At 35.2% G+C, this 12,259-nt stretch overlaps 1 protein-coding gene and 1 long non-coding RNA gene across 2 annotated transcripts in view; both read right to left on the reverse strand.

Moving 5' to 3' along the window:
* Positions 1 to 8,434: 8,434 nt before the first annotated feature.
* Positions 8,435 to 10,145, reverse strand: LOC102593741 (coiled-coil domain-containing protein 15-like). Its single transcript, XM_015315084.1, has 3 exons — positions 9,807 to 10,145; positions 9,334 to 9,676; positions 8,435 to 8,991 (listed from the first exon to the last, which is right to left on the reverse strand). Exons 1-3 carry the CDS (start codon positions 10,143 to 10,145, stop codon positions 8,561 to 8,563), a joined length of 1,113 nt encoding a protein of 370 aa, XP_015170570.1. The 3' UTR covers positions 8,435 to 8,560.
* A 1,645-nt stretch (positions 10,146 to 11,790) lies between these two features.
* LOC107063345 (uncharacterized) overlaps positions 11,791 to 12,259 on the reverse strand; it is a 771-nt gene continuing 302 nt past the window's right edge. The window contains exon 2 of the long non-coding RNA XR_001475232.1: positions 11,791 to 11,979. This is a non-coding gene — a long non-coding RNA (uncharacterized lncRNA). The remainder of the gene's footprint in view (positions 11,980 to 12,259) is intronic.

Raw genomic sequence — 12,259 nt, forward strand, 5'->3', positions numbered from 1 at the left:
CCATAGTGCCTAATAGCGCGATAGTGAATGCCAAAGGTCTGATCCCGTCCCATTCTCTGAAGGTAACCCAGAACTCTTGATTGTAATTCGCATAAAAGGTTGCATTCCCGAATCTAACATAGAGATCCATGAAAGAAACACTAGAACCATCGGCCCAGAAGGCGTAATCCTTTCTCAATCCGAGCCAATCTATAATATCCTCGAGAGTAGGCTTGTTAGGGATTAAGATGTGTTCCTGTTTTCTCACTCTTTTTTCAAGCCCTGTACCGACTGTGCCTATTCCGTCTCGAATTTCCTCAATTGTTGGGGTGATCTCCATGGTTCCAAATCTGAACATCATTTTCTCGTTGTCCCAATATCCTGTGAAGACTTCAATCAGTTCGGGCCACCCAACCATGTTGATGAGTTCTGTTAGGGCTCCTATATATTTGTTGAGGGTCCTTTTGTGAAACACAGTGAGGTCATTGTACCACATTTTCAGTAGAACTGGGGCTTCCACTACCAAGTCGAATTTGGGAAATCGATCCATACCTACAAAATAAAGCACGGTTAAGATTCCCTCCCCCAAATAGACAACAATTAGGTTTTCCACACATACATCTTTCAAATGTCAAATAATATGATATGTCTTTAGGTCGTGGACCTTGGACATGATTTTTGGTGGTTTTACTAATGGACTTAATACGCCTTGGGTATTAAGCCGTCTTAGGCAAATGCTTAGATTTGGATTTGGTTTCGCTCTACTCTAGGCTGACTAGAATTGGTTTAGAAATGACGGTTACCCGAGTCGGACAAACAACGGGGTGAAGTCTAATAAACGACATTGGATGACCATAAGCCAACTATTCGTTTATCACTTCCAAAAAAATTTGACTTGTGTTTTTCTGAAGGACAGCCGTGGTAAGCCACGTAACCGTCATTTTTCCTAATGCAATCTATTTGCCGTTTGGCGGAATCGGGTGCCATGAATGCCACAATTAATACAAAATACAATAATTTAAATAAGTAAACAGTTAAACACATAGCCAAATAAGCTAATCTTAGGGTTAGAACCATTCAAAATCCCCAGCAGAGTCGCCATTCTGTTTTATTTAGAAATAATATTTTGGACTGGTTTAAGAGTCGCCACTTAATTTTTAAGAAAAAATCAAGAAAACTGATTTTCAATAGATTAAAACAGGGAATCAATTGAAAATACTCAAGGGGGGGTTCAGGGTTCTTATTAGCATTTCGGGAAGGGTTTGAAAGCACCCGAAATGTCCGTTAATATGCGGTTATCCGATAATTAACTATTTGGCTAACGGTTTTCAAATGAGAGCATACGTGACTAGGTTACGAAGATAAGTAGTTGGAAACTTGAAATTATTTTTTAGAGGAAGGGAAATATTATAAGAACATTTACTTACGTGAAATATAATAAATATTTCAGAGGTCAATTAAAAATGAGTTTATTTTAATTTCAACTCAAAACGGCTTTCTTTTGGGGAGTTGAATTTTTTTAGAATCTTAAGATTAATTTTTAGCAAGTAAAGCATATGATAATAATTGAATAGATAAGAAAAGGAAATTTGGGCCCAAGTCTGGATCTGTCCGCCTGGGCCAGTACTTGGGCCTATTTTTGTTTTGGGCCTTCGACCCAATTCTTGCCCATTTTCTGTACCTGTCCTAGACTAAATTTCAAAATTTGCTTCTTTGTAAAGCCCATCTTCCACCTGTCCTAAATTTTAACAAGATAGTAATAAATGAAATGACAAGGGCTTAGTCCCAAAAATAACAAAATACAATCTTTTTTTTTTTATAAAGAGTGGGCTCCTGGCCCAATCTTTCCAATTTTCCTCTCCTTTCGCATTCTTCCAACTTTAAGACCTGTTCATCGATTTTTAAAGGTCAGCTGACTCGAAATAAAATTTGGGCCTCCGTGGCCCAAAAGGAAAATGCAAGGGTAGAGTCCATGAGGACCCGGACAGATTCACATGCATAAAAAATGAGACAAAACGTAAGTAGTCATCCATTAATTTAAATAAAAGGAAATCAAAATAAAAAATGAACCAGAATGCCACAGCTCTAAGGATTGCATACTACGGTAACGAACAATTCATCTTGAGTACAACAAAATCATAAGCCAAAAAATCAACCACATAGCTACACACGGATGGAAATAAGATTTTTGTACTTGTTCTAAAAAATACTAACAAGAAGTGACTAGGAGAAGGAAACACAACATCAAAGATGGAGACATGAATCGAACTTGCACGATAATCATTTAAGATGCGAACAAGCAAGCTAAAGAAATCTTATTAACCTATCAACAATGCTATGTCCCGCAGTAATTAATTCAACAATGCTACACTACTCTAAGTGACCTTTGCTAGAGAAAAGAGATCAAGTCAAGCTCAAAACATTATAACTAACCCAAAATAGCAAATAAAATAGACATGTACAGATAAACACATAATAAATCAAAGCTAATGTCAAATATCTAGCCTAAACTAAAACAGTAGGGAGAAAATAAATAAAGTAAAGAGCAAAAAATTAAAATCACATACACAAGAGAAGGAACATTACCTACCCAAGTCAAGACGTAACAATCAAGTTAAACTTATATCATAACTTAAGATAATATGATAGTCGGAGAAAATTACCTCTTCACATAGCAACTCATACTTCATTTTATTTTATATTTTTGAATAAACTTTAACATTCACATTCTTTTAAATCAAATCTATAAAAATAAGAAGGGGGGAAGGAGAACAGGGATAAAGGAACAAGCAAACAGGCTCTAGAATGCACTTAGTCGCTATAAACATGCTGGAAAGGAAAAGGAATCAAAGCCAGACCGACAATGTTGTATCCGTAATTCCATATGCTTCCAGATTTATCAAAAATTTTAAGAGAGGGAACAAGCTCACAGAGGGAAACAAACAGTAAAGACAAGAGCATGTTCATTTGCATTTGGAAAGCAACATTTACGCATATTATTATACAAACTCATTTAAGACATATAATGTAAAACTAAATCGGTTTTGAGAAGTATCCGTCCTCAAACGATAAAACAATATGCATATTACTAAGAAACACATTTTTTGACTAAGCATATAGAAACTGAAGCTATAGAAGAGCGAGAAAACCATGTGCTCTATCACGAAAGGGAAACATCCATACCACAAGATGACCGAAACAAGCCGAACTTCAGCGATCTGGATAAGAAAATACTAATATAAACCAGAGAATATGCAAAGAATAGCAGAGTGGTTCTTTTGATGCCTTCGGAACATATGACAAAACAATGGAAATTACTTTAACAAATAAATACAAGGCTGCATCAGTGCTATCCACAAACCAATAAACCAAGATCCGAAGTGAGTATAAAAGCCGCAAGTCGAGGAGCGGTAATACTACTTCGAAATGAGCCTTAAATCATCTCAAAAAACGAAACCAATATTACTAATTTTCGGAAAATTAAAACGAAGAAAAATGGCTTAGACGCGCACATATCATATATGATCATATCGAGATCAACAAAGAACAAAACTTCAAAGCAACACCCTGAACTCAAAACGAACGAAACTATTACGAGTTATTCACCTTATGGCGGGCAGCGAACAGGGATGAGAAATTTGAGCAGAGGGACGCGACTTCTACCACAAAACTTGACCACGAACGGTGAAATGAAGAAGCTGGATGGAATATAGGCCGCTCCGCTTAATCCTTTTCTCTATGTTTCCCTCAAATTTTTCAATCGAAAATCTAAAAAAAAAATTCAACTCTTTTTACCACTCTCCTTTCTACCTCTAAGAACTATTCTCAAATATCTATCTGTAAATTTTATAGCTAATAATGTATGTGTTTTTTTTTTTCAAATTGTAGCTAGTTCTTCCAATATTTTCTCTCAACGCTTGTCTCTAACCCAAAATCTTGCAACTAAAAAAAAAAACCCCCTCTCCAAATGAATAGAAGAGATGATTATATAGGGAAAATTAGGGTAGATTTTGGGGGGAAACGGATAGAAACTTGGGGTAAAATCGGAATTCCCATCCTCCCAAAATTCAAAATTCTATCACCATTAAAGGAGGACATACTTTTCTAAGATTTTCAACCCCATTCCAGAAGAGGAAATGGGGACAGAAGCATGCTTCTGTCACTGCCGGGACAGAGATGTTGGAGACAAAATTCGTAGTGTACTGATGCTTTCCATCTACTCCGTCTCGACTCCGTGTTCTTTCGTGAACGTTGGAGCTGGGAACTCTACACGCCATCTGCTTATGGGTCTTTGGGGATCTGTTTCTGGGTTTCTTTTTTGAACAAGGATTGGGACGGGTCAGGTGATTAGGCCTGGTAAGGCAGTGGGCTGCTGTACATATGAAATTGTAATGTTGGCTAATTTTTTGGGAAGGAAAAGGGAGTTGGCTTTGGGAGAATATTGATATTGTTGGCATATTGTTGCTGATGTATTAAAGTGGGCTGCTCGAAAATGGCCCACCCTCTCGGTCTTGCAATTAATTCACACATAGCAAAATGGAGTCAACATCTTTAATCGAAATGAAGTTAGTTGGTAATTCGGCTAAACAAAGCTAAATAAGGCGAATCAATAAAAATTAGTTGGCGAGCTTCTAATCTTAACGGAATAAAATAATTAACTTAATAAAAATAACTAATTCAACAACATAGCTATAATTCAAACTGAATTAAATTAATAAAGCGTTTAATGTTAAAATAATAGTAATAGTGAAATCTTTTTCAAGATAATTTTCAAGTATTTATAAAATACATTAGTGACATACGTAACAATATAAACATATTTATTATTTACAATATCATAAAAGTGAATAAAATTCTTAAGTATCTTGAAACATATTTTGAATTTTTATAAAGTTATTTATTTCAAATCGTTTGGAATTAAGAAAGCTTGCAAATTAATTCTTATCGTGGAGGGTCAAAATTAGGTGTCAACAATAGATTGTCCATCTAAAGTAACCTGAAGTATTTTCCTCTTGTCTTCTTCTTCAAATATGTCCAACAAAATTTGATACTTCATCATTGCTTTTAAATGTATTGGATCTTGTTGAACCTATTGACACTGTCATATGATTTTGCTTTGGCAGTCGCATCGGCAGGTGCCTTGGAACAAACTCTCCTGTCACTTTACCATCCCAATTGTGTTGTCTTCCATGTGTCTTCTTTTTGTTTTTATTGCTTCCACTTCTTTGATGCCTAGGTGAGATATCCCCATCTCTAGCCACTTTATCAAAGCATATGTCCAACATATCCTCATCCTCGTCCTCATCCTCATCCTCATCAAAAGAATCATCGCCAAATCACTAGCATAAGCATTAATTGGTCTAAATCCTGATGCTAATGCCTCTTGTTCATTCTTCTTTGCAATTGTACTTTTAGGTACAAATTCTAGAGCTTGTGGACTCAATTTTCTATTCAAAAGAGGAGGTGAAACATGCTCTTCTTCATCAACCAAATCAGCCCACCTAGGAGTACTCATCTCCCCTTGTTGTTTTTCTTTCGAAATTAACAAATCATTTGTAAAATTAGCTTGAGAGAGTGGTGACATACCTTTCGCCAAAATTTTATCATTCCCTGTGGATGATAAGAGCTGTCCAAATTCACCTTGATGTTCATCAGGTGAATCCAAATTTTGGGAAGTGACCTCATGAGCTAAGATGCTCAATGTGACCATGGGTGGCTTGATCGCTGAATTGGGTTTGAGTAACATAGCAGCCTGACTTTCTTGAATAGCCTTAGCTACTGTAGGACTCATAACATTACCATATTTTTCGGTCCGCATGCTACATACTCCAATTGGTGTGCTAACTGATTGTATATTACTATCAGGATCGGCTCGAACCAAAGTTTTCTCCTTCGAGGGATTAGAATCAATTAACTCTAATTCCTTCTCCACCCCGAGTGCTTCAAATGGATTTGTACAAACAATGTCCTTTGATCCATTAGATTGCACTACTAGATTAGTAGTTACCTGTTGCTTATTTTCAAGACGTGGAGATTTACTTCGACTTGCCGATGAACCAATACACATAGAAATTGATTTTTTTTGTGCAATTGTGTTCCAATTCCCAGTTGCATTCTCATCACAACTAGAAATTTCAACTTGCAAATCGATAGCTTCCAAAGGTTTCAAATTACCACGTTCTGATTCTGCAATTTTTTCCTCTTCATCAATTGCCAAATTTTCAAGTTGCGCATCAGATTTTATCGCCTGTATAGCTTCATGAAGACCAGAAGTGTGCTTTTCACTTTGCCTCATACTTGAATTTTCAGCAACAATTTCATTATCTTTTACCTCATTGATTTTTTGTGCAAATTGTGTATCCTTGGATTTGTTATTTTGCTGATTTGAATGCACAACGAGTTGCTCTTCAACTCCAACATAATCAACTGAATTACAACTTTGCCGCGAAGACTCACCAGTTTGAGGAATTAAGGATAACATTTGATTCCCTAAAGAATAGTCGTCCAAAATTGCTTTGCTTAGGCGCTGGCCAGAATTTTGGCACACCAAATTTTGATCTTGAACACCACTCTTTTCAGCCCCTACATCTAAATCTTTAACAGTTTCATCCGTTTCACCAATTTTCAGCCTATTTAAATCAGTTTTTTAGCATTGAGATGATCACGAAGATCTCCTTGAAATTTTTCTCCTTCAATATGATTTTCACTGACCATGACATCAACTTGACCATCAGTGAGAGTTCAACAATCAGCTTCTTTTATGCCCCTGATGCTTACATCTCTTACAATAATATGGTACATAATCATACCTAATTTTTGCCATACGTTTGTAATTTCGCCAGTGACTAAATCGTTGAATTGAACTCTAATTCTTTTGGAAGAATCCTTAAAAGATTCACCTCGACTTTTACCCTTGCAGTACTAGGTCGTGTTTTATCATAGGTCGCTCGATCCACATCAAGAGGTTGTCCAACAACCGAAGCCATTGAAAACAGAGCATTACGAGCAAAATATTGACAGGGTAAACTAGGGAAAGAAATCCATGCCATTGCAATGGAGGTTTCTTCCCTAGGACTAAAAAAGGGAGTCCATTCTTGGATTCTGAATGGTATAACAGTACCAGCGAACTTAATCGACCTACTAGTTTTTGAAAAGATTGCAATATAATCTTCCTTTAAAGTGAACCGCAGGAGCACATGTCGACTTTCTAATAACCCAATGTTACATTCACCCTTAAATCCTAATTGTTGAGGCAATATTTTTCGTAAATCTGGAAGTTAAGGCCTTCCATGTGAGAATTTGGCAATGAGAGCGTATTTTTAAATTCTCTTCCGTGATATATGTTTCTATGTCTTTGGAGTCAAACACCACTGTGGGTTCTCCATGTAAAGAATGACTGGTTTGAGAGATTTCTCACTAGATTGTTGGTTCCCGCTGATTGCCGAAGCATATGTACGACATGTATTAGGGTTGACGTTTGTCTCTCCCACAGCCATTGGCTGGGGAGAGGGCGAAGCAGCCATGGCTGCTATTCACGCCATATATCGCTTGAAAGAGAGAGAAGAGAGTTTTTGGGTTTAGGGTTTAATCTTATGTCTATATCATCCATAAAAATAATATTTTTTTTCATAATTGAAAATATCATCATTAAAAATAGTTTTTCTAATTGAAAAAATCACTAGTTTTCGTCAATTTATCTATATCATGCAAATTGTAGAGAGTATTTTTTCAGAATTTCAAATCTCTTCATCAATATATCTGTTTCATGTAACAAATATATATTTAGTAGTTCAATGTCTATATATGCTTTAAAGGTGCTTTGGAGATGTTTTCCGGTTGATAATTTGGTCTCATTCAATAAAAGAGTTTTTAATCAAATAATGAAACTTAACATGGGTAAAATATTAATAACATCATTAAACATTTATCAAATATATGGTTCTTCTGAGGCTGACTAAAAAATGTATCACATAAATTGAGACAGAAAAATATATAAGAATACTTTTAGTATGATTTGTTGGCGTCGTGCTTTGGCTTTGCATCTAGTAGTACCAATATTACTCCTAATCGTTTTCCCTCCAAGGATTATGATTTAATTAGGGATTCAATCAGTGGCTAATCACTAGCTATGTTTTAGCTTGGGAGGTTCCTAGCCAAATCAAATTTAATTTTTAGTGGAAATTAATACGATCTTGGTGCTCATTTTCTTGTGGTACATCAAGAGGTTCATCATATCGTTTTGACCTGGCACAAAGTTTAAGAAAAAAAGAATTTTTTTTTAAACTTATGGTATAAAATAAGTCAGAAATTAGTGTGATTATAAATCATTTTATTAAGAATAAAATTATCAGTTTAAAGTTAAATTATTACTACCAAATATAATAATATATCATTCTTTTTGTGAGTGAGCGAAAAGAAAAGTAAGTTGAGATTTAGGAATAATACTACTATTAAATTCAAGAGAAATTTGAATACAACCATCAAGTAGTATATTTTTATTCATGATCCATTTAACATTGGGAGGCACAAAAAGAGCAAGAAGACAATCTGTCACACATAGTACTCTTTATATGCCATATTATCAATTACGGTACACAGAAGCATTTGGCCTTGACTCGAAATCTTTTTCTTGTTTTAGACCAACGTTGTCATCATCATGATAACTAGATACATTTGGCCTTGGCTCGAAATCTTTTTCTTGTTTGAGACCAACGTTGTCATCATCACGATAACTAGATACATTTGGCCTTGGCTCGAAATCTTTTTCTTGTTTGAGACCAACGTTGTCATCATCACGATAACTAGATACATTTGGCCTTGGCTCGAAATCTTTTTCTTGTTTGAGACCAACGTTGTCATCATCACGATAACTAGATACATTTGGCCTTGGCTCGAAATCTTTTTCTTGTTTGAGACCAACGTTGTCATCATCACGATAACTAGATACATTTGGCCTTGGCTCGAAGTCTTTTTCTTGTTTGAGACCAACATTGTCATCATCATGATAACTAGATACATTTGGCCTTGGCTCGAAATCTTTTTCTTGTTTGAGACCAACATTGTCATCATCATGATAACTAGATACATTTGGCCTTGGCTCGAAATCTTTTTCTTGTTTGAGACCAACATTGTCATCATCATGATAACTAGATACATTTGGCCTTGGCTCGAAATCTTTTTCTTGTTTGAGACCAACATTGTCATCATCATGATAACTAGATACATTTGGCCTTGGCTCGAAATCTTTTTCTTGTTTGAGACCAACATTGTCATCATCATGATAACTAGATACATTTGGCCTTGGCTCAAAATCTTTTTTTTGTTTGAGACAATCATCATCATCATGATAACCAGATACATTTGGCCTTGGCTCGAAATCTTTTTCTTGTTTGAGACCAACGTTGTCATCATCACGATAACTAGATACATTTGGCCTTGGCTCGAAATCTTTTTCTTGTTTGAGACCAACGTTGTCATCATCACGATAACTAGATACATTTGGCCTTGGCTCGAAATCTTTTTCTTGTTTGAGACCAACGTTGTCATCATCACGATAACTAGATACATTTGGCCTTGGCTCGAAATCTTTTTCTTGTTTGAGACCAACGTTGTCATCATCACGATAACTAGATACATTTGGCCTTGGCTCGAAATCTTTTTCTTGTTTGAGACCAACGTTGTCCACTCTTTTCAGCCCCTACATCTAAATCTTTAACAGTTTCATCCGTTTCACCAATTTCCAGACTATTTATATCAGTTTTTTTAGCATTGAGATGATCACGAAGATCTCCTTGAAATTTTTCTCCTTCAATATGATTTTCACTGACCATGACATCAACTTGACCATCAGTGAGAGTTCGACAATCAGCTTCTCTATGCCCCTGATGCTTACATCTCTTACAATAATATGGTACATAATCATACCTAATTTTTTGCCATACGTTTGTAATTTCGCCAGTGACTAAATTGTTGAATTGAACTCTAATTCTTTTTGGAAGAATCCTTAAAAGATTCACCTCGACTTTTACCCTTGCAGTACTAGGTCGTGTTTTATCATAGGTCGCTCGATCCACATCAAGAGGTTGTCCAACTGCTGAAGCCATTGAAAACAGAGCATTACGAGCAAAATATTGACAGGGTAAACTAGGGAAAGAAATCCATGCCATTGCAATGGAGGTTTCTTCCCTAGGACTAAAAAAGGGAGTCCATTCTTGGATTCTGAATGGTATAACAGTACCAGCGAACTTAATCGACCTACTAGTTTTTGAAAAGATTGCAATATAATCTTCCTTTAAAGTGAACCGCAGGAGCACATGTCGACTTTCTAATAACCCAATGTTACATTCACCCTTAAATCCTAATTGTTGAGGCAATATTTTTCGTAAATCTGGAAGTTAAGGCCTTCCATGTGAGAATTTGGCAATGAGAGCGTATTTTAAATTCTCTTCCGTGATATATGTTTCTATGTCTTTGGAGTCAAACACCACTGTGGGTTCTCCATGTAAAAGAATGACTGGTTTGAGAGATTTCTCACTAGATTGTTGGTTCCCGCTGATTGCTGAAGCATATGTACGACATGTATTAGGGTTGACGTTTGTCTCTCCCACAGCCATTGGCTGGGGAGAGGGCGAAGCAGCCATGGCTGCTATTCACGCCATATATCGCTTGAAAGAGAGAGAAGAGAGTTTTTGGGTTTAGGGTTTAATCTTATGTCTATATCATCCATAAAAATAGTTTTTTTTTTCATAATTGAAAATATCATTATTAAAAATAGTTTTTTTAATTGAAAAAATCACTAGTTTTCGTCAATTTATCTATATCATGCAAATTGTCGAGAGTATTTTTCAGAATTTCAAATCTCTTCATCAATATATCAGCTTCATGTAACAAATATATATTTAGTAGTTAAATGTCTATATATTCTTTACTGGTGCTTTAGAGATGTTTTCCGGTTGATAATTTGGTCTCATTCAATAAAAGAGTTTTTAATCAAATAATGAAACTTAACATGGGTAAAATATTAATAACATCATTAAACATTTATCAAATATATGGTTCTTCTGAGGCTGACTAAAAAAATGTATCACATAAATTGAGATAGAAAAATATATAAGAATACTTTTAGTATGATTTGTTTGCCTCGTGCTATGGCTTTGCATCTAGTAGTACCAATATTACTCCTAATCGTTTTCCCTCCAAGGATTATGATTTAATTAGGGATTCAATCAGTGGCTAATCACTAGCTATGTTTTAGCTTGGAAAGTTCTTAGCCAAATCAAATTTAATTTTTAGCGGAAATTAATATGATCTTGGTGCTCATTTTCTTGTGGTACATCAAGAGGTTCATCATATCGTTTTGACTAGGCACGAAATTTAAGAAAGAAAGAATTTTTTTTGAAATTTATGGTATAAAATAAGTCAGAAATTAGTGTGTAAATCATTTTATTAAGGATAAAATTGACAGTTTAAAGTTAAATTATTACTATTAAATACAAAAATTTATCATTCTTTTTGAAGACTGACCGAAAAGAAAAGTAAGTTGAGATTTAGTAATAATACTACTATTAAATTCAAGAGAAATTTGAGTACAACCATCAAGTAGTATTTTTTTATTCAAGATCCATTTAACATTGGGAGGCACAAAAATAACCAGAGGACAATCTCTCACACATTATACTCTTTATATGCCATATTATCAATTACGGTACACAGAAATATTTGGCCTTGGCTTGAAATCTTTTTTTATTTGAGATCAATATTGTCATTATCATGATAACTAGATATATTTGGCCTTGGCTCGAAATTCTTTTCTTGTTTGAGACCAACATTGTCATCATCATGATAACTAGATATATTTGTCCTTGGCTCAAAAGATGATTTGTGACTATCGATTTTCTCTTTATGTGGCTGAGGCATAAGATGTTGGATTGCTTTAGGCATTGGCTCATCTTTCATCACATCTCTCCAGTATTCTCCAGGGTCTTTTCTTGCATCAGTGTACTGCCCAAAAGTGGAAAAAAATTGTTTAATCCCAAGCTATATATATGGATTAATTAATTCTTTATGAGTACATAGTTCATACATGGCATAATATATGAACATACATTAAAAAGTTAGTCTAAGCAGACACCTAAGTACTCCAATTTTAAGAGTGCATGTACATCGATCTAGACATCTCAACTTGGTCTCAACTGTTAAATAAACAATCCAACCCATCCTTATTGTGTCTCGTAGACACTCGACTTTAATGTGATACATATATTTTGTAGGTGTCTACATG

Source organism: Solanum tuberosum, unplaced genomic scaffold, assembly GCF_000226075.1.
Source record: "Solanum tuberosum cultivar DM 1-3 516 R44 unplaced genomic scaffold, SolTub_3.0 scf00338, whole genome shotgun sequence".
Taxonomy (NCBI): Eukaryota; Viridiplantae; Streptophyta; class Magnoliopsida; order Solanales; family Solanaceae; genus Solanum; species Solanum tuberosum.